Source organism: Genypterus blacodes, unplaced genomic scaffold (genome assembly GCF_046128005.1).
Source record: "Genypterus blacodes isolate CSIRO-AG114 ecotype Tasmania unplaced genomic scaffold, CSIRO-AGI_Gbla_v1 ptg000216l_1, whole genome shotgun sequence".
Classification (NCBI taxonomy): Eukaryota; Metazoa; Chordata; class Actinopteri; order Ophidiiformes; family Ophidiidae; genus Genypterus; species Genypterus blacodes.
Window position 1 is genome coordinate 937501 of NW_027467015.1, and position 22966 is coordinate 960466.

The 22966-nt window shown below is 45.5% G+C and overlaps 2 protein-coding genes across 2 annotated transcripts in view; both read right to left on the bottom strand.

The window, feature by feature from the left end:
• The window catches only part of mast1a (microtubule associated serine/threonine kinase 1a), a 49515-nt gene extending 39290 nt beyond the window's left edge, over positions 1-10225 (bottom strand). The window contains exons 1-2 of the mRNA XM_076170289.1: positions 10187-10225; positions 1410-1441 (exon numbers count right to left, since the gene is read on the bottom strand). Coding sequence (XP_076026404.1) covers positions 1410-1441; positions 10187-10225 — 71 coding nt within the window. The remainder of the gene's footprint in view (positions 1-1409; positions 1442-10186) is intronic.
• An 8537-nt stretch (positions 10226-18762) lies between these two features.
• On the bottom strand, positions 18763-22214 carry rnaseh2a (ribonuclease H2, subunit A). Its single transcript, XM_076170328.1, has 9 exons — positions 22122-22214; positions 21754-21884; positions 20859-20930; positions 20651-20777; positions 20475-20562; positions 20069-20206; positions 19739-19826; positions 19473-19596; positions 18763-19028 (listed from the first exon to the last, which is right to left on the bottom strand). The coding sequence occupies exons 2-9, from the start codon at positions 21878-21880 to the stop codon at positions 18866-18868; spliced, it is 927 nt and encodes a 308-aa protein (XP_076026443.1). The 5' UTR covers positions 21881-21884; positions 22122-22214; the 3' UTR covers positions 18763-18865.
• Between the last annotated feature and the right edge of the window lie 752 nt (positions 22215-22966).

The following is a 22966-nucleotide window of genomic DNA, read 5'->3' on the forward strand; positions in this document are numbered from 1 at the left end:
ATCCAAAGCAGGATAAACCCTCTGAGCCTGGGGGCCTCGGAGCGTTTCACAATGTTTTCAAGATTTCCACACTCCGCTTGATAACGGCACAGCATTTGGAGGAAATTACAGCCGATTGGGGCTAAATTTGGCTCCAGCGTTTATCCAAACTGTCTGGTTTTTGGAAGCAGCAGGCGGCCCACAGCAGCTTCACCAACCTCCCTCAACCGGCTTTAAGAGCGGCAACATTCATTCATTACTCCTCTCTTATGTCGGCACTAGAGGGGACATTTTCTGGAACCTGAGAGCCATTAGGGTACGGCGAAGGACACATACTTGAAAACAACATCGCTTAATAATTTGTATGTTCACAACAATGCCGGCCTAAAAAGGTCTCTGTGGTATTTTTAGTGGCAAAGTGAGAGAGAAACAGCGTCGGTGCAGTTCAGCACCATGGACAGAGGCTCAGAAACCTCCCATATTACTACTTTTTTGATATTTATGTGTCAATGTGTCTAATAAAGGTATTTTCGCAGTGTTTCATTTATAACCAAATCATTCCACAACCTCCAGGGAGGCCGGATTCAATTATAAGGTCACTGCACGTCTCAAACCGGCAATTATGTTTCGCAAAAAACTGCCTTTAAATACCAACCTCAGGGTTTAAAAGGAACGTATTCGGCCTTTTTGTTAGTTATTATAATTATATTTAAAAAGATAATATGTGTTCATTTGCCAAATGACAAATTTGAAGAGCTGCCAAAAATTGATTGATTGTGTAAAAGCTCATAGGTCCTTAATCACCACAAAAGCGTCATTTCTTTCACATTTCTGATTATTTCTTTACATGTAACACATTCCAATATACCAGCGGACACACTCAACTACACACACACACACACACACACACACTGTACAATATGTCCCCTTTAATAAAACCGCCCCCTCCCTCCCTCCCTCCCCCCGTTTCCCAGAAGCAGACGGGGCTTTGAGGTCACAGCGTGTTGGCCCCCGCTGCCGCCTGCTGCACAGCTCAGCGGTGCAACAGATTGGACGGACGGAGACGAGTCGAGAGTGAACGGGCTCACACCGGGCCGAGAACAAGCGGCAATCTGAAGACAAGCGCTCCTGCGGAGAAAGACTTCCTCCCGCAAAGTCAGAGAGATTCCATGACTCCTTTCTGGTCGGTTCAGCTCGGAAAACATGGCGCTTTCCAAATTACACTGGGTTGTTTTTGGAGCCCCCTGGTGTTGTGTTATAGTGAACTGCGTCCATTGAGTCGGCATTTCTGTTCGTTTTTGTTTTTTCCCCCCAGCGTGTTTGTGTATTTCCAGTCACAGAACCACACACACACACACACACACACACTTTGTTTCATTGCTAATATATTCACAAAAGCAAACACAGATTCCGACAACACGGAAACTTACCTGCTACTTTTTCGGGGCAGAGGTAGATCCTTCTGGGGAGAAAGAGAAAGAGAAAGAGAAAGAGAAAGAGAAAGAAAGAGAAGAGAGAGAGAGAGAGAGAGAGAGAGAGAGAGAGAGAGAGAAGAGAAACATTAGACTGGAAGCTTATTATATTCACATCCTGTTGACACTGAGACTGTTACTGTCGTGTCTAATTAAGTCTTCATTTATTTTATGTTGTTGTTTTTCTCATAATCTCTTTTCTATCTAACTCAATCATAACTCAAATGTATCCAAGGTCAAAACCACTTGCAACAATGAACAGACTGGTAATATTCTATGTTTACGACGTGAATATGTTCCGGCGTTATGATTCCAGTGCTTTGGAGCCCAGTGAGAGGGCCTTAGCGTGCAAACGTGAGATGGATCTCGCAGTAAGAACACGTGTTTGCCTGGTAGTGTGGAAATTATAACGCTGACTTCTGAACAGTGTCGTCAGGAGAAGCTTCGTCTTTGTCAGTGTTGTGATTCCCCCACTGAAACTCCGTGTTTGTGGAGCCGTGTGGAAGATGATCCCCCCCCCCCCAGCCCCCCCGTCTCCCCCCCCTCAGGAACCACTAGCTCGAGTGGAGCCAAAGTCAATTTAAAAATTGTAGCTGCTAAATTTATAACGCCGGGACACAACAGCAAGGACGCTGATGCGATTAGGATCCGCTGGGATGGATCTCGTGGAGAATCACTCTGCTTGTTGCCCCTCTATTACCCAATCTGATTCCATTCTGCACCAGCCGAAGGGACGATCAGGTTACAGTCAATTCCTATTGTCAGCCTGTCACTGGGCCGCTGTCGGGCTCCTCTCCGCAGTCCGCTGTCTCTACTCCACAGACGTCATGTGTTGTTTTACTCCGGGAAAAGGATTAATGACACAGTTGTGTTTGTGAAATGAAAAGAATCCAAGTGAGTAACAGCACCGGGTTAGAAGTGGAAAAACAAACAGAAAAGAGAGGGGGAAAAAAGGAAAGAAGAGACTGTAATTGGTTTTCCAAAGAAGGGTTTCATCCTGTGAGACACCGAGACTCCTGTTCTGTCTCTCCCTCCCTCTCTCTGCATCTATGTAGGAGTAAACAAGCATTACAAACCCTAAACAAAGCCGAGTCTTTGAAACACGCCTCGACAGTCGGCGCTCTCATCTCGCAACAGACCCAAAACAACCGCGCTGCCCAAACTCACCCAATTTACTCTGCAGCAGAGTGAAACATTCATATTTGCTTCCAGACAGAACGTGATGGGGCGCCAGCGGCACGGCCGCCACCCTGCTGGGCCGTAAAGACGCATTCAATAAATCAAACTGAGCCGGCCAGAAACCATCTTCAAACCACGCCGGTCATCATTATGACATCCTGCTGCGGGATAAAGACCGTCTTTGTGTTGAATGCATTTATGAGAAGAAGCCTCGCGTGCAGAAACATTTCAAATCTACGAGCAGCAGCATTTTGACTGATGTAAACACACTTCTCACACATGTAGGTCAGATACAGCAGAGGAGCATCAGGTCCTGCCATGTCTAAAGGTTCACAAAAGGCTCAATCTATGCACAAATGGACAAAGACGCTCCATACACCTAAACAGAACTACTGTCAGAGGGTAAATCTGGCCGTCAGTCAGTCTGATGGGCCTCATAAGTCTGAGCGCTGAGAGTAACGGCAAGGAAAGCTCGTAACTTGTAATAATGAATTCATTTAAAATTAATATACTGTGCAAAATGACTTCTTTCTGGGCGAAGTCGCTGCATAATAAGCGGCGTAATGTATCGTCAGTGGGCGTCGGCGGGCGAGTGAATGGAGAGGCGTCGTGTTTATTTCGGCGTTAATCACCCGCTCATCATAAATGATTGTCTGACTTACTGATTGAACAGCAAAGCAGACAAATGGATGGTGTGCACCGTTATGAGACCGGCTGCCTGCTGAGGCGACGAAGGGCACAACCGTCACAACCAATAGGGGAGCACATCTGGATGGTGGCTGTATCTATACATTTACCTTTAAGTTCTCCCATACGACGGCGTCTTAGCGGTAACATAAGCGTCCGGTGACATCATCTATCACGGCGAGCTCTTTGTGAGACGGCTAATGACTTACATCATGAAGAGGAAGTGACCTCGGCCTGGGTGACTCAGAGGACCCGCCGGTGTCGTATGGACGTGTGTGTGTGTGTGTGTGTGTGTGTGTGTGTGGCTGGATGGATGTGGTTAGGGGTGGCTAATGGATACCCTCCCTCCCTCCTCCCTCCCTCCTTCAACACCTGCTCCCTCTGTCCAGCAGGCAGCTACTTCTACGTGTTGTTGCCATGTAAACGGGTCACTCCAGTGTTTCTTACAGAGACATGTACGTCAACTTTAACTCATCAACGGGGACCTCAAGGTGTAAAACGCAGTCGCCATGAGTGAGGGAGAACAAATGAGGTCAAACGCCTTCATATACTGAACATCATGGAGGAGGGCTACGGATCTGAGTTATGGCTACTTGTTGCTGCAGTTTAACACTTAGAAATGTACTGAACAGAGAAGCTGCAGCCCATTACAACCTGCTCTCTCTCTCTCTCTCTCTCTCTCTCTCTTCAACTTGTTCAGTGCATGTGGGTTCACTGTCTCCGCATAGATTAGTTTCATCTTTCACGCCTCAGAGCAAAGCTGCAATCGGTCCTGAGATTGGTCACATCAGGAGAGCATCAAAGCAGGTACTTGCATATAGAAAGCAGCAGGTAAGCCACGCTGAGCCGCAGGAGGAAGTCCAGGGTGATGAAGAAAAGTAGATATCAGGGAACATAATCGCAACCTGCGAGAATCATTACATCAGATTGTTCACTACTGGAAACCATTTCCTGTCCTTCACAATGGAGATACAAACACCCCGATGAGTCACAGGGAGCATACACACACACACACACACACACTATATTACAAATACATACCACACCGTAGGCAAGTTAATGGAAAGGTGCGACTGAGACGACGCACATTTACCTACACACCCGCCTCCTCCACACATTTCATCTATTATCTGCTTCCTTCCCTTCCCCCGCTCTTCTCTTTTGACGAGGGCCTTGAAAACAGACTACAAATGTTGCGCAACTTTCTCCCCCAGACACGTGAGGAAGAAAGGGTGTCGTCACATGGTAATTCAGCAACTTTCAGGGTTTATGTTTACCGGCGGAGGAGGTGAAGGAGACGTTAATATGCAGCCGAGCAGAGACCAACGTACGTGACAGACGTCCCGTCATTCATTCTTCAATTGAATCATCTGTTTAAGTTTAACTGGAAAGTGTAGACTCATATAATGGCCTGATTAAACCCTCACAAAGTCCCATACTGTCCTCCACTAACATCAGTATGTTTGCATCGCCGGCTCCACACACACAACTCTCCACACAAGTCCGCCAGAAGCAAGACACACGAGACAAATGGCGGCTCGGCTCGGCTCGGCTGCTTGAGTGGCGAAAAAACAGCTCAGCTCTCGGAGGCGGTGTGAGATATTGACACAAAAGAACCCAATGGGGATGTGCACAGTGCAGCTTTTAGTGCAGCACTTAATAACTGCTCAGTGTTTTGCCTTGGAGGTCCACTTGTAGGTGTCCGGCATGACGATCCAAACCTTCTTTAAGTGGTTGAAACATTTAAACCCTCGTCCCAAACACATCCTGGCCCAGATCTGTTACTTCCACGTGCACTTTGCTCTCGTCGTCCAAAACTCGACCTTGGTGAACGGCACCGACAGCAGCAGGACGTGGCGGGGAAGAACAAAGCGGCCCCGGATGACAGTGAGTGACAGTGCTTGGCAGAGGGAGATGTGCGTCTGGAGTGATCACACTCTTATCCCTTGTGCTTAGCATATTGGAAATGGGAAGGGTGCCCAGAACAAAATATTGGACAAATTATGCCACTGTGTGTATGTGTGTGTGTGTGTGTGTGTGGCATAAGCACACTCCGTACTCCCTCAAAGGAGACGAATGACAGATGAGGTAGGACTTGTGTGTGAATGTGCGTGTGTAGGTGTGTGCGCGTGCGTGTGTGTGTGTGTGTGTCTGTATGGGTGTCTGGGTGAAGTGTAAGTTATCTCCATACACCTAAAACTGCTTTGAGCGGCACGATCATCACTTAGCCAAGATGAAGTGACTCATTTCAAGTCAAAAGCTCTCCCACAGCCAAAGAACACACACACTCACACGGCTTCTCACAACACAGGAACTCATTTCGTTACCAGACTTTAGTTGCGGCTCCGCTTTTAGCTCCAGGTTTGGAGATCTGTGGTGGCTCAGGAGCGTCTTGTTGCGTTTTGTTGTAGTTGTAGTTTAAACTTCTATCGTTTTTGCAATGCCATATCATTATGAGATTCAAATCAGCGTAAATCAAGACCTGGATAATGTGATGGCAAATGGGCCAAACACCCCAAGCCCTGTTTGGCATTCTCAAACAATTAATGAAAAACAACCGACCAAGTTCTCCCGGCTTTTTAGTATGATGAGGAGAAATTGCCGCCTGAAATGTCACACTGCTGGGATGAAGAGGAAGGGAGGGTGGAGGAGGAGTATGCAGGGACAGGAGGCTGGGAAGCTTAGGGGAGAATGGATGGTAGGTGGGTAGGGGGTTAGTATGAAAGAGAGAGACAGAGAAAAGACGGAAACTCCACATTTCGGCGGGCGAGCACATCAATCAATACACACATAATTGACGGGAGAGAGACGCAGTTTAGTCCGACCTTTAGGCCGGATATCAAACCTTCACACTCCTTGACAGATCTGGCACCCGACGTTAGCGGGCTCAGACGTATAAGTATATAATAACACACAGACTGTATGGGCGAACACGTGCAGGCTCCGGTCTGCGCTCTGATCCTCCCTCCTTGGTAGATTTCCCTCTGGTGTGAAAGCAGATCCAATGATACAGATTGTAAGAGCCACTTAAATGGGGGTCTACAATGTAGCCCGCAGCTGCTGTCTGGCCCTATAGTCTAGGCTGGTCCCCCCCCCTCCCCCTCCCTCTCAAACCCAGGCCCCCCTCCCAGCCCGTCCTGCTGCTGCTGGTGGTTGGTCTTCCTCCCTGAGGGCACACAGGGCTGTTAGGCCACCATTAGGCCTGCTAATGGGCCTGACAACTGCGCCACATCCTCAACATTTAGACCTCCTCTGTCTGAGATATGGATATCGACCACTTCAATGGAAATCGAGAGCGGGGTGGGGGGATGGGGGGGGGTAGCAGTCAATTTGATATGTACATATAAGCGCACTCACACACATACACACAGGCAATTACAAAACACACATCCATATACTCAAAATGTCAGTAAAGGCCAGCAGATAGACTCCACACACACACACATGTACTCTGAGTGACACAGTTTGACTCGGGAACGTTTATGTGCTGAAGGTTCTGCCTCTGTGTGTGTGTGTGTGTGTGTGTGTGTGTGTGTGTGTGTGTGTGTGTGTGTGTGTGTGTGTGTGTGTGTGTGTGCAGTGTGCACAACAGTCATGGTTAAATGTATCAAATGAATATCAAATGAATCCCCCTGGACCCTGCTGCTCCATTTCCACTGATGTGATCGATACTCATGTCTAAAATTCAGTCAACATTCACGTCTTAGATATATTTCTACGACGGCGACTGAGTTCAGTTGAGGGAACGAGCATTTTTCTAATTTTCCAATTCCTTTTCTATTTTTTTTCACACACGGAGCTGTGAGCAAACCTGAGGGGGGAATCAAGCTGTGGACACGGTGGGCCCTTAAATTAAATGTCATCAGTGTCTTACTGTCAAAAGCCTGTTAACAGCTTTTAATGAGATTTGGTGCGGAGCCTGGAGCCAAGGAGGAGGAGGACATTAGGTTTAGATGGTGACCAGGATTCAGAACTGAACCAGGAAGTGCTTTCATAATCATCGTTGCTGTGTTAATTGTGAATGTTTTTTGCTACGTTAAACTAAACTACTGAACATACTTTGGTCCGTCCTGCACAGGGTGGGCGCCTGAAGTCTTTTCCCAGAATCCACTGCATTTAGCCTGGGTACACCGTGGACACACACACACTGGAATGAAGCTAATCTGGCACATACACCCCACGCTCGTCTACTACTCTGTGCATTTCGATGGAAATCCACAACCAGACGCGTCTAAAACAAAAGCTATCCTTGAGTAATCGCCTCTGTGTTGTTATTCTAATTTACACTTTGAAAAAGACGTTTATTTAGTACTACAATAACGGTGATTCAGCTGCGAATGACACACCACAATGCACACGCATCATTTTACTGCCTGGATGAACGACTCTGTTTTTATCTGCACGTTCACAGCAGGAGACAGGCAACAATTATCAAAAAGCCTCCGTCTAAATGTCACAGAGATAAAGATGAGGGGAAATCTTCAGTATACATTCCAATAATAACAGAGTCGTCTGTGGTGGAGGAGCCAGCAGACACCTTGGGAGACATTTATCAAATTAGCATACACTAATCCAGGGTTTAATCTTACACTAAAATATGCTAATGCCAGGTTACTTTCTTAAAGGCACAGTCCTGGTATCAATCCAGGCTTCGTTCATAAACGAAATGATGTCGCAATTATACATCAATATCAATACATATAAACCAGAAAATACTTACCATTAGCCTTAACATTACAGTTTATTTTGGGTCATTATCAAGCATTATCATAAAAGCCTTATTAGTGTACAGTATCTATGGTTACGTGTCATTTTGGGATCTCAGTGTCATTAAATAGGACATATTGTACAGAATCCTGTGTTCTTGTTTTCATTCTGGGGTCTATTTTAAAAGATGTTTCGGTGCTGTAGTGTGCAAAACTAAACACTGCTTTGACTCTCCCTCCTTGCTGCAGCACAGCTGGGCACACTGAGGGTAACCAAGTTATTTTAGGCGCCCCTACTGTGAAACACAGATGCGGGGCAAATATTCACTCACTAGCCTCAAACTTTACAGGTGTGTTCAACCATTGAAGCAGGTGTGTAAGCACATTTATTCAAAGATGTTATGGAAATGATTGGAGAATAAAAATAAACCTTTCAGGGCACCTCAGTACCTTTGGTTTTGTATTACTGGGTGTATTTCTGGATTAACACCTCCAACTACAGTAAACGGCAAAAACACACAACCCCTTCATTGTTTGGAGGTACATATGACATCATTTCATGGTTAGAGTAATGTTGGTAGGCTGGAACTTCTCTGTCTTCTTCCTTCATCGTCTGTCTGCAGGTCTTTACAACCGTGACTCAGAATTGACTCCTTTAACTGTGTGTAGCAAATTCTCTACTGCTGTGGATTGGGCTGCGGAATTACAAATAACCTGTTCGATACTCTTTCTCCTAAGCAGTGCCAGAGGATGAAGAAGAACCATGACTGGGTAGCAGCAGCAGCAGTGGGAGTGGAAACCGCAATCCTGGCGGTGTTATTAGTACCACGTCAAACCAACTGAACAACATTTGTACAGGAAAATGTCCCGTTTTACTTTCTATATCCTACGTCTAACCCATGACGGACAATCACCTTTCACAGATCAACTTGGCACACTGCAGTTGACTTTCAGTAAAAAGGAACCACGAGGGAGAAGAAAGGAATTGACCTAGGTTTGAAGCTTTGCCTACTTCAATTGATTTATTTCACACACGGGTCCGCCCCACACACACAAACACACACAAAAGCCTCTCCTCTAAGAAAGCTTTTAGCAGGGCCTTGTAGTGGCTGCCAGAACATACAAGATATGGGCTAAGTGGCTACATCATGCAAATTGTAAAAGAATGATGTAATGAGCTCCTGCATGAACTCAGATGCCTTTCCGTACCGACGTTCAGTTACATACACGACAATGTATGAGCTGTTCTTTTTGGAGATTACTCTTAAAAACAAAGATTCTACAGGCCTAGTTCAATATTTGTTCAATTTATAGAGAAAATCTGACTTAAATGTCTTTAAATAAGTGACTCTCACACTGTGTACCATTGGTGGTATGTGAAAAATAAAATAATCATTCAAATCTACAGATGTGGTGGCTGATTATTATTGACAAATCAAATATTTGTGTTTAGAGACACATTTATTAACTATATAAGGTATTTATTTGTAGTAGTATTTAGTAGTATTTGTAGGTCAGTAACTTGCATCGGCCCATTGTTAAGTGGGTAAAGAACATTTGTCTCACTTAATTCCGATCTAGAAGAGATCAATTTGTACATTTTGAACACAAACATCATACTTAAACATTCCATTAATTTCTAACGTTAGATAGCCTAGCCTGCAGTGTGAGCATTAGCTAGCAGACTTCTAAGATGTCATTACTTTTCTTAAATTATAAAACACTTACACTTCTGTTGACATGGCAGAATAGTGAGCAAACTATAATGTTCGCCGACAAACCAAACGTTAACATTACAGTTGAACTGAATCACGACACAAACTGTTCCACAATGCTTGCTAGGCTAGCAAGCAAGAAATGCTAAGCGCCTCTAAGTGTCCGTGCCTCTCTGAGACACAGTGTGTATTATTCCATACTCAGTTAATTTCATTTTAATACTTTAATTGATCATAATTTATAATAATTTCACCTGTCATGGCTCAGTCACAGTAACTTTGTGACTCAGGACCAACTTGTTCTCATCAAATGTCCTTGCAGCAAATATTTAATATTCATTATTTAGGTAAATATGTATAATAATTATATTTATAGACCTTCAGCCTTAAGTTAAGGGTGAAGACATGTTGCCTTTTCTCTTAAACTCGCGGGTTTAACCGTTCTCACCTGCAGCCTTCGCCTCCGGATGATCCCTGAATCGTCCATGGTGAGAGTCCGGCTGTGCCTCAGCTGTGCGGGGTTCTGATGGGTTCTGCTTTGGGCTTCAAACCGAACCAGGCCGCGGGGCAACTCACTGAGCCCAAACCTGTCGAGTCCCGTCTGCTGCTGACATCATTCACCACCGAATAACAGGATGGAATGGTGCAGTTAGAAGACACTGTTCAGTCACTCAGTGTGTGTGAGATGATCAGAGAGGGGGGTTTGACTTTTTTTGTTCACAATCTTCGCAATAAAAACAAAACAAACAAACAAACAATCATCAAAAGTGCCGGACTGTCTTTCCTCCAGTGACGACCTGAGCTTGACCGCAGCCAAACTCCCATGCTGGCCGGCTGACAGAGAGCAGTGACCGGTGACTGGGCTGCTATCAGTCTGTGATCAGGTGCTGCACAGGGGGGGGTCAGTCAGCTCTGTGATCCGGATCAGACACCAACATCAAACACCCCCAGACTCTCAATCCAAAACAGGCTCGCACCACAGACGGACAGGTTCCAGTCTAATTCTACCTCAATCCCCTGTGTGGAACTCTTGATTCGGCACCAGCATCAAGCGGAAATGAATCAAACTCTGCACAAAAGCTGCTGTCATCCTTTGAACAGCGTCTATCACCGTGGAGTCTGTCTGTCGATTCCGCAGCACAGATCCACACTCCAGGAGTCCACGAGTGGGCACGGATGCCTGCATGTGCACAGAGTTCACTGCGGGCACGATGCGCGTCAAACTACCGTGTCAACGGTATTAGAAAAAACAAAAACGCGTCCGCTCGTCGGTGAAAACGGCGAGATCAATGGGATCCGTCGCGGCTCCGCACGTCCCTCGCACACGGCGGAAGATGCAGCTCGTCCGATCCGTGTTTCTGCCTCCGTGGACACAGATCGGCGTGTTTAATGTCCCCTCACAGCCCCGCGGCGGCTCCCCTAAGCGTGTCTCTCTCCATCACGGTTGTTTTTCTCGGTGGAATGCTGCCGTGCGGCCGCTGTGGAGGCTCCGCTCTTCTCCATCTCTTGCCACCCACTTCCTATTCTACGAAACCAAACCGCGTTTAACCCCTCAGTGACCAGAGGCGACAGCTGATCGTAGATGGAGCATCACCTCGAGTCTAACAGAACTCCGGTGTGATCTATTTCGGTTTGTTTTAACGGAAAGAGCCTCTTTGTCACACACCAAAATATAAATAAAATAAAAATTTCAATGAAAAAAATGCTACTCCTACTCTCTGGCTGTCAGCATCTCATATAATACCTGTTTTGCATGAGTGTGTTATATTCAGGAGACGCCGTGTTGATTTATCAGGCAAAAACTGAGACTGAAAACATCACTTCACACTAAATAAGTCTACTAGCTACCTCCACCAGGGGGCGACGGCTCTCATGCCGGCAGGGAGGCACGTTCTCTGGGTAAAGACAGGAATTACCCCCCTTCCTAACCCTTCCGTTTGCCCAGTTCTACAGTGCAAGTTAGGGTACAGCCTGGGTTATGATTAACTGAGGAAACCTGGAAGTCCCCTTCATTTTTTTTCTTTTTTCTTTTTTCTTTTTTCGTGGTTTAGATTTTCTTTACATACCCTGCTGACTAATGAACTGAAAAACAACAATGACACCATAACCTCCTTCTAGAGCAGTGGTTCTGAAACTGTACCACCGGTCGTACCTGAAGAGCCCCCTGGTTGTACGTCAGATGACTGGAAATTTGGGCAGAGAATCAAAACAGTTGACATCCATTATGTGGGCCTGCTGTAGATCATACAGTTTACCTGTATGAACAGTCAGTACAGTCTGTCCCTCCGCTCCTATTGCATTACAATGAAAAATGGCATCACACATTATGCATTATTCAACATTCACACATGGGATTCGCTGCCACATTACATTTCACAGCTCCCCACCCTTCAGTTGCTGTGTCCCTGATCCAAATGTTAATGAATGAACAATGGCACGGAGACAAATTGTCACCATGTTGATTTTAGAGGAAAGAGCTTCTCTGCTGTTGACAGATTAACTGAGACTGTGCGTCTGCCACAGAGCTGATCCTATTCTGATCGACTGAGCATTCTGCCTCCACCATGTCGCTCTGCTCACACGTGATGTGAGTCATCAATACAAGGAATGTGAGCCTAATCATTGACTTGTACTTTCCTCTGACAGAAACTACAATAAAGAGCAAAGTTCGTCACACAATGGGGTTGGTTCGTCAAGATTTCACTGTTAAACATTCTCACTAGGAGAATAGAGAGAGAGAGCCAAAGAGAGAGGCCGGTCAAAGGTGGGTGGTGGGATGGATCAATCTGAAGAGAGGAAAACACACACGCCCCTGGCCAGGCAGCTGATGCGGCTCCAGGACCAGAACGGAGCGAGACAACAGGGAGACTTAGTGGCTTTTAGCATCGTGGCCTTAATGTTCTCTGTCTCTTAGAGCAGACCGGCTAGGCAGGCTTTAGAAATCCCTCTCAGCAAGGGATTTACTGCTGACAGATCACTCAGGGTTCAACCACAGCAAACCCCCAACCACCACTCAACCCCGCTCCCCTCTGCCTCACACTCACTCACACACCCACAGACACACACACACGCACACAAAGACCCATCAAAACTTCCTCATCTCACAATACAGCCTTGATTGAAAGATGGAGCTTGATGATGAAACAAGACAAGTTTGGCAGCACGATTAGAGCATCAAGATGTTAATCAGGAAGCTCCGATTGAACGTAGATGGCAATTGAGAAAAGGATGCTTGGAATGAAATTATGGCTAATCATTAAAATTCCTGTTATTATCAATGGTAAGGTTAACTTAAATTCAGGAGCAGCATCAACAACAACCCTGACCACCAGTCCAGCCTGCAAGTAAATCTGATCATCCCATCTTCTTCCATTCGCCTCTGATTTCTCATCCCATCCTCGCATCTCCCCTGACTCTCACATCTCTTCATCCCATTCCATTTTATGCATGTTGCCTCCATCTCTGTCCTCTCCTGAGAGACAGAACCTTCAGCCCGAGTTTTCATCAATCCCGGACCGATCCAAGACGCTCCAAGATGATCTCATTCTCATCAAAATCTGAGCAAAACCTTCAGGGAGTCTGCAGGATTTCCTTAATTAAATCTTATTCCTACTCACCTGTCCCTCAAGACTTTTAGAGTGGGGACCATCTTTGACATGATAAAACACAAAATAAAGGCATTTGATTAAAAAAAAAATCATACTGATCAGATCACAGTGAAAGCAGCAGAATAAAGTGGATTCAAGGTTACAGGAGGAGATAGGAGTAGTAAAACGTTCATCATTGGGAAACAGTGTTGTAAATGTAAATGTGCGTTGGTGTCATCAGGCCTTTTGGAGCTTGACCCACTTACCAGCTTGTCTGGCTGACTTCTCTGGCACATTTAGCCTTTAAAGCCGCTGTTCTTATTAATATTAAATAATAAATGAAGGTGCATGAATTTTACATCTTTTCTGTTCATTAGTTGCTGGGAGATTTGGGGAGAGGGGAGGGAAGGGGGAGCGAAACTCTTACAAGCCACAGTTGGAGCAGGCGACCACGTGTCCATATTGCTGTGTGCATAAGCTCCTGAGAATGATGTCATCGCTTTCAGTTACAAGGCGACGCTGCTCCTACAGCTCACTGCAGCCAAAATGCGGGCAGGGCTGGGAGCTCGCTGCTCGTACCGTCCTAGGTCCCTCGTCCAAATGTCCTAGTAAGCCTGTCTCGCAAGCACGACGTCACCACTCATGTTTCCCCCCCCGCCTTTTCTGGGCTCAGCTGTGTGTGAGTGTGTGTGTCAGTGCATTTTAATGAAAGGAGTCAGCATGCCGTAATGCATTATTCTAAGTGAGAGTATTTCCACATTAAACATATCCACCAGTGTGTATGTGTGCATGTGTGTGTGTGAAAGGGAAGACAAAATAACAGAAACACTAATACAATCCAATAGAACTACTGAAGCTTCTAATTAAAGCGAGCAGCGGATTTTTGGAGCAGACACTGATATTAAGATGAAGATGAAGATGAAGTTTCTCCTTTAAAACAGTCAGATGATGAAGATGATGATAATGCACTTAACCATCCCAGTGTTCTGTGATTGAGGTGCAGAGGAGTCATTTCTTCACATTATGTGAGTATCTGCTGGTTGCTCTGTGTTGAGCTGCGTTTTCTGCCATCTTAACTCCAGCGTTTAGGGAAACAAGAATCAGGCAGCAATTTACTTCCCTATTATCCAGTGTTCAGTTTGAACAAATTGCCCACAGCTCCAAATCATTTATCCCCCCCAACTCCCGTGTGACACCTCCCTATTATCCCCCTGATCTGTTCCCATTGTCTTCCTCACTCATCCGTCTCCCCTCTGCCATTAGCTCCCCAGGCCTGCAGGTCTGCTCCTCCTGCTTCCTCTTCCTTCACCGCTCCACGCCTCCTTCCTCCCCCCCCCCCCCCCCCCCCCCCCCCTTCGTTCTAGTACTGTCTGGAAGTGGGTCACAGACTACAGCTGCGCTAAAAGCCTGGTCTGGGAAGACAAGCCTCTCTAAATAAAACACCATATGACCAGGAGTCTCAGGGGTGCCTCATCGTACGGCGGAGAGGAGGAGAGAGGGGAAGGAGTTCAAGAGAGAGGGCGATAATGTATGTACGGCTCCATCGCTTAAGTGGATTTCTGCCCTTGTTGTCCCTCTGCAGTGCACACACAGACTGAAAGCAATTTCCTCTGGTATTTATTATGTAGAGTATTTATTAAACATATACAATTTTTGAACAGATGCACTCACAGCAGTCTGTGATTGATTTCATTTAAAGTTAAACTGTGGCTTAAAATTGTCCAAGAAAAAGAGAGAGAACGTGAGGATTATGTTTTTAAATCAGACTACTTCTAAAATGTTAAAAATGTTAATATACACAAAGTACCTACCAGGAGGAAATCTATGGATAGAAATGGAGGAGGGTTGTTGTTGACAAAATCTGCTTTAAATGCAGTAAAAAGCAGTCGCTGGTTCAGGTGAACATCAGGATCTCTACATTATACTGTTAACAGTTTAACCAACAAAGGTTACAATTGGTTGGTTGGTAAACAGGGAGGTCATGATACAAATATATCTTTGACTGTAAGGACAAATAGTCTCACTGAGGTCGTCCAAAAGTCTCTAAACTGGCATACATTGGAATGTGAATAAATGCAAATAGTAACAATGAAACTTAATTACTACAGTATTACAGTAGTATGTAATCTATATGATGATGAAGTTCTATCATCCCGTTCTGTGAGCCGCCCCAAACCCTCTATGATCGACTCCAAGAAGCTGTGGAACACTTTGGGGAGGAAACTTGACATGAGCTGTTCCTGTTAAGATGCAAACATGTGTCCAAATCATTAACAAGTCATACACATCTGAGAGCTTACCTCGTCTGTGAAACACTTTCCACCATGGTCCGACAGAGACACCGTGTGGTCAGGACTGAAACCAGCCCCCATCCATTAAAGAGGCCGGAGAGAGATCAGCCTGAGCTGCTGGAGGAGATGCTCCAGGTACAACACTCTGAGGAGGCCTGGCTGGATTATACTGTAACACACAGACGCTGTTATGGGGGGCAAACGTATGAGACACCAGGAGGCATAAAGCAAAGACACCACGACAGCTGTGTGCGTCACTATATTAGAGATTATCCTGTTAGCATTTACGATAAAAGCTGCTCCGTCGATTCGTAACACCGGAAAAACTCTGACATATATAAATAAACGTCCGCCTGTTCCCTGGTAAATGTCAAACTGAAGCTTCTGCAACATAATGAGTCAAATCCACACAAGTCAATTACACAGATGATGACATTTGACCATCTGATAGTTTCCGTAAAACGGTACAGATCGTCTTGTACCGGACAAAACGTAATCAATGACGTTACTGTGACTTATTCACAATTTAAATTCCATAACAAATCCTTACATTAGTTTACAAGATTATTTGTGAGGATTGTAATGCCTCTAATAAGCACTTATTATAAATAACTTTTTTTCCTGCTGACATCATTCATTAGTCATCATAAACACTATATTCAGACGGAAAGCTCCATTATTGGGGCTTTTGTTTTTGTCTGATGAGCCAAATAAAACAATAAGGCAAATGTTAATTGATACTTAAACAGTACATCGTATAAATATGAGTCAGTCCTATCAGAAAATAACTCCAGCGTGCCCTTAAGCTGCATTCAGTGACGTTCCTCTGACTCACAGTGAGGAACATGTTATCCTATCCAGGCTGTGTCACTGCTACACGTTTCTTCATGCTTGGAAAAGAAACCGGCACAATCCAATTAACACATTTGGAAAAAGACGCTTCGGAAAAGAAGCTGGGACGAGACAGCAGCAGAGGATTAGAGCTGCGTGGAGGGAACGGGATGGGATCTGAGGGATGGGAGGGGATCTGGTGTTATTCCTGGCTTGGTGCTTGGAGCTGTCCTTAGTGCTGAAAGCAGTGGGACTGTCGGCACACATTTAGAGAAGGAAAGCTCACAGTTCAAGCACTAATGTTCTATGAGGACCTCCCAGATGTTTGACATGTCGACTAGAAGCAGAACAATCTACCTGTAAAAAGGTTTTTTTGACAATTGAGCTAAATGAGATGCATACAAATTCAAAATGATGATGGCTTCAGATCGTTAATCACTTTGACACTACGGCTTACAGATCAAACTTTGTGATGATATAAGTGTTACATAATTGGGCTATCTACTTGTCAAATCTGCACTGTAGTACAAATGGATTCTCTCTGTTCCATTTCACAGCTCGCCTGGTTTTACTTAGTCTGTAATCAATGGAAACACAAACGATCTGCCAGTTCTTCATCGCTTCTCATCTGCTTCACCTTACCTGCACCTTAGCTCTTACTATCAAAGCCATTTTGGAGTTTTTATTCTGCTTCGATTACCTTTTAAGTACTGACACAAACACGTTACAGCTTTTGGAAACAACCCTAACCACTGATGGCCTAGCCCTCAGTCTGCCATAGAGACAGCACAGTGTTTAAGACCATCTCCTAATTGTGCTTACAGTACCAGTTGTGATTGTTTACATCCCTATAGCCCATAAACGTCTCCATTTAGGCACTACACAGTAATGGCAGGGTGATGTAATGGAATTAAACACGCTGGTCTTAAACTGAAAGAGATCGTCAGCTTAGCCTGCTCCTGCCATGGTCTGTTTACAATCCCATTGCCGCATCAGGAGAAGAGGCCAGTCAGAGGGATTAGAAAAGGATCAAGGCTGGAATCACAGAGGACACAACAGATCGAGTGTCGGCGGGTCAGACACGTCCTGCTCAAGACCACCAAACTCAAAAGGGCACCATCAGAGATCCATCAGCATGGAGCCTGCCGCCGCCACCGTGACCTCCAAAGCCTTCGACAAGGATTCTTTCCCCAGGAAGGCCTTGAGAGCGACACCCAGAGGAGCTTCGTCTCATTTTGTGGGGAGTTCCATCATCATCCTGTCCTCCTTTGCCATGTCCACGTTGGTGATGAACTGTGGAAAGAAGCTCCACAAGTCCAGACAGAACCCCAATTAAGCCCGACAACAGACGCCCGGAAATGCCTTCATTTGTGGACGGCCCCACACAGGCGACCGCCTTTGGATTTCCTCTAGTGAACCTGAAGAAGAGGACAAGCGAGGCAGAGGATGATGAGCCTCTCTGAGGTGTGAGACGGCTCAACAAAACGGCCGCTGCTGGGATTTCTGAGGATGCGATCAATGGAACGGATGGACTGCAGTCACATCAAGAGAACAGAATGCAGCAAGAGAAAGATATTCTGCCTCTTTGTGAATCCTGCAGATCGATGAAGCTATTTTTACAGATTTCTTATTATTTATATAAACAGAAAAAAATGGCACAAATCCAGAAGCAATCAGTTAATATTTGAACTTCTTTCTTGATAAATTAGTAATTAGACATATGGTTGTTTCAGCACTAATAATACTTGGACATTAGAATGGAAATGAAGCCATGTGAAAGTGTTTTAGTTGCTAAACATGAACATAAAAGAATACATTAAACTAAACTAAGGTCCGTGCGTCTTACTGTAGTTTATAGAAGGACTCCAGTGTCTGTGGCTGTAATCTGTTTACATTTCTTTCTATTTACTCACCATTTAGACTCAGGGGCTCTTCCTGTGAGGCGAGAACTCAGACAACATATTGCCACTAGAGGGCAGTATTGTAATTAAAGACATCATAGTTAGAACTCTTTCCCATCATGCCTTTCTGCTTTGAAAAAACCCAAACCTCTGTTAATTGTGGACGCTGCGTTGTCTCCGGCTGTGATGACGTCATCACCGCTGCCTGCAGCCTGGAGGATCAACACAGTCCAGTGGAATCTGGGCGCATCACGTGGGACAATTTCTTTCCATCCCTCCTCTTTACGTGTTGATCTGATGTGGACTCACGTGTGATCGTCTGACGAGACACCGAGTGACATTAATGCTGACGTGGTAGAATTTGAGAATGAGGTCGCCAGAGAAGCACACACAAGAGTTTATAGAAAAGTTGCTTTTATGTGTAATAAAACTCATACAAAGTGGACAAATGAAGGTAGATATGACAAAGTCCATCCAGGACTCAATGACTGACTGTGTGTGTGTGTGTGTGTTTGTCTCAGAGAGTGTCCAGGCTCTGCAGCTTCCTCTCAGTGAAGAAGCGGTGCGTCTGGTGCTGAGGGTTCTGGCCGCTTCCTCCTGCAGGCCGCCCGAAGTAGGACAGCATGGACGTGTTGTTCTGCCGCTGTGCCGCCTTTTCCCCGTCCTCCCCGTCGTCGTCCCTGAGGACACACATCAACATGAGGCGAATTCACCCTGTGGCTCTTCGTCGCCTCTTGAGGTCAAATGATTTGCACAGGAATTAAGCGTGACCTCGAAATCAAAAGGGGTTGTGTTTCTGACAGACACACACAGACATAGACTCTCACACACACACACACACACACACACACAGACTTACTCACACACACACAGACATAGACTCACACACAAAGACACACACCGACATAGACTCTCACACACAAAGACACACACCGACATAGACTCTCACACAGACACACACCGACATAGACTCTCACACAGACACCCACACTCACACACCCCCCCACACACACGCACGCGCAGATACACACGCACTCACACAAAAACACAGCAGAATGACCCGGGACAAAGACGATGTAAAGCACATTGTTGGACATTATTCCTCTTTAACCCTTTGTCTTTACCAGTGGACAGTGGCTCCCTTGCTGTCCATCAGGGTTTGGGCCGTGCTCCAGCTGAAGCGAACAAAATGGGGGTAACCAAACACTGGGTCCAGGTACTTCAGCAGCCACGCTTTAGTTTTGGGGTCTGAAAACAAAGGAATGTAACAAGTTCATCAGTTCATCTCACCTAAAGGGTTCAAAGGTCCGACACAGTGAAATGCGGCTTTAGTTGGACATGTGGGAGCTGAAGTTAGAGCGTCTGCAATACTTATTGTTTCCTCCGTTACCATTGGGGTATCCTGAGCCGTAGTCTGCATCCACCTCCCCCAGGTCCTCAGTGAAACGCCAGCCCTTTACCACACGATCCCTGGCCACCTGAACACGGACACAAGCAGGAGTTAAAACTGTACACTGATGATGGCCGAGTTTGCAAGCGCCGATGTGTGACCGTGGGAGGATCAAGACACTGCGCGCGCGCGCGCGCGCACGCGCACACGCACACGCACACACACACACACACACACACACACACACACACACACACACACACACACACACACACACACACACACACACACACACACACACACACACACACACACACGACGGTCACTGACCTTGGCACAGATACTGGCTGCACTGACGATGGGGAAAAGGGAGTCGGCCTTCGGTCGCACCTTCACGTCAATGCCTGGGAAAAGCTTGGAGAGCTTCTCCTCGTACTTCTCTGCAGGGCCCACAGTGTCCACAAAGACCTGCCAGAGAGGTGAAGGGACGCAGGACAAGAGACGGGACGGCGCAGAGGCAAAAAAAGGAGAGGAAGTGAGAAGCATTCCAGGCGTTAATGTCGGATTAAAGGAGGATCTGCTCTGCTCATGTTCACAGAATCATGCTTGGGGCTAATCAAACAAAAGACCTGTTGATTAAGTTCAATCAATTGGTCAACAGGTGAAACAGGAGCCATGTGAGCACAGAACGTGAGCGCCCCCTTGTGACAGATCAGTGTAAGACTTGTTTCCGTACCTCTTTGAGCTGAACCCCGCTGTCCAGGGCGTACTGCACCAGCCCGATGGCTGTGTCGTGTGAGAGGGCGTTGAGGTTGTATTTTGTCCTGAGGAAAGCAGATGTTGTTTATGTAAGCCATAATTTAGGTGCTAAGAAAAGGATGAAAAGGTGTCAACAGAAGGAGGCCCACATACCTCTGTAACATGCAGGTGGAGATGGTGTTGGGTGAGAGGACCTGCAGAGCCCATCCAACAAAGCTGCTGGATTTATCCAGGTTTTTGAAGAGGTTTTCTCTCTCTGCCTCTGTGAGAGTCTTTGAATCTGATCAAACCAAACAAATGTTTCAGTTTGTCCAGAAACCTGATTTAAAGCCACAACCTCCATGAATGAATATAGGCTTACCTGCCACTTTCAGGGCCTTCAGATCGTTCTTTCTGGAAACCGGACAGAAACATATCCCGTACACCATCGGCCCTGGATCACAGATGACATGATGATGAGTTAGAGCACACATAGGGTTAATGCGTCTCTCATCAAATCTGTTCTATATGTCCCACTGAAGCTTTCCCTGTGTGGAACTAATAAAAGTGCATCTTATTTTATCTTAAGACTATAGCCTGTATCAACACTTTCAGTATGACTGTCTTGTGACTTGAACCTTCCATGATGTAATGGCCTTCGAATGTAGAGAATTCTCACAGAATCCCCTGAATGTGCCACCACACCGGAATGTAAATCTTCTTTTTTTATACCTCATTATTAGACTAACAGAGGCTGCACTGTTTGTGACGCGCTCACACAGTTAGTCTGGTTGAGCGAGACAAACCTTTAAATCCTGGCCCTGCAACTATAGTTAGTTTTCTTGTAAATCTAGAGATGGGGGAGAAGGAAGACACCGCAGGTTTTTAGGAATTGATCATATTATTTCATAATCTTGTTTACAACACAAAGCAGCTAAAGAGTTTCTATAGAAGCAACCAGCAAGCCTCTTCACCCGTCAGCTTGATTAATGGTCATCTTTCATGAAAGCACAAATCTCCCCTCAAGCGGAACATTTCTCTATAATTTGCCATAACAAACAAAATAAGCTTTTCCATGTACACTTGCCCCTAAGCCTCAAGACTCCCAGAACACAAACCACATGAAGTTTGTACGAGTACACAGACAAAAAGGCTTGACGGTAATAACAACTTTAGGAGACATGAATGGAATCGGATCATTCCATAATGGTGATGATGGTGTTCTGGGTCGTAGCTGTTGAAGATACTTTACAACTGAATCTGCAGTGACGTCGTACCCAGCACGGGGCCCCTGCCCGCCTCGTCGATGCCCAGGCAGCAGTCCTCCGTCCGGCACACCGCAGGGACTACAGACGCCAGCCGGCAGCTGACGGAGTTGTCCGCCTCAAACGCTCCGAGATCCATATGGCTGCCGAGAGAAACGCCACTCATTAGCCGGCTGTCACACTCACACGTTCTGGTCAGTGCCCAGTCGCCAAACGGGCATTCAGAGTCAGTCAGCGTTACACGTTAGCTAGATGCTACATGTTGTTAATTTAAAAGACGAATAAAGACGCTGACATTCTTCAATTTGAGTCTTTCAAACTGCCTCTTCAGCCTCATCAGTTTGCAGACATCGACATGAACAAACTAATCACATTCTCACCAGACACGACGGTGTTAAACTCCTCAACTTTGTGTCCTGCTTGTTTTTGTCCACAACAGGTTTGGCGCTCTTGGTGTGACGTCACTTGCGTCGCTGCGTCGTATTGAGCTTCACAAAGACGTATGAGCGCCCCCTATTGGTGTGGAGGGCAGTATACACGCTATATACGATAACCCTCTGTAAATACAACTATGTATTCTCTGGACTTTACGACTCAAGTATCTTTTTGTTTTCATTTTCAAGAGTTTGACGAGTTCATACAATTCGTTTATGTTTATAGAACTCTTATACAGAACTGAAATAGATAATATTACTAAAATTGAAGCCCTTTTTTGGAAAATAATTGACATAAAACTAAGGTTACATCAATCGAGCCAGGCTTAATATTATTCTATATTGAGTTTGTTCTTTCGTAATACTAATACTAAAACTAATTAATTAATAACTATTAAAGATTTATGAACTTGTTAGCTTGTGATGGTATAGACTGTAAGAATGTTTGATTTCCCTGTATGATGAATGTTTGTATTCTGTGTCGCGCACACACACACACACACACACTCACATACACACACACACGCACACACAAACACACACACACACACATACACACACACACACACACAGACACACACACACACACACACACACACACACACACATTAGCACTCGCCCTTGTTGTTCACTCAGCTCCTTCCCTTTTCCTTCATATTAATTTCACCTCCTCCACCCTGATTTTGGACATTGTGGCTTCTTGTTTGGTGATAGATTACTTTTTCCACCGCTTTTTAAAACAAAAATGTCTTTATTGACTCTTTACTCAGCGAAGCCTAATTAAGACACGC

Excerpts from the sequence above, each read along its gene's own strand:
- rnaseh2a (XM_076170328.1), bottom strand. The coding sequence starts at position 21,880 with ATGGATCTCGGAGCGTTTGAGGCGGACAACTCCGTCAGCTGCCGGCTG. Across the intron at positions 20,563-20,650 it reads TCCACCTGCATGTTACAGAG|GACAAAATACAACCTCAACG; the intron begins GTATGTGGGCCT and ends TGCTTTCCTCAG. Across the intron at positions 19,827-20,068 it reads CAGCCAGTATCTGTGCCAAG|GTGGCCAGGGATCGTGTGGT; the intron begins GTCAGTGACCGT and ends GTCCGTGTTCAG.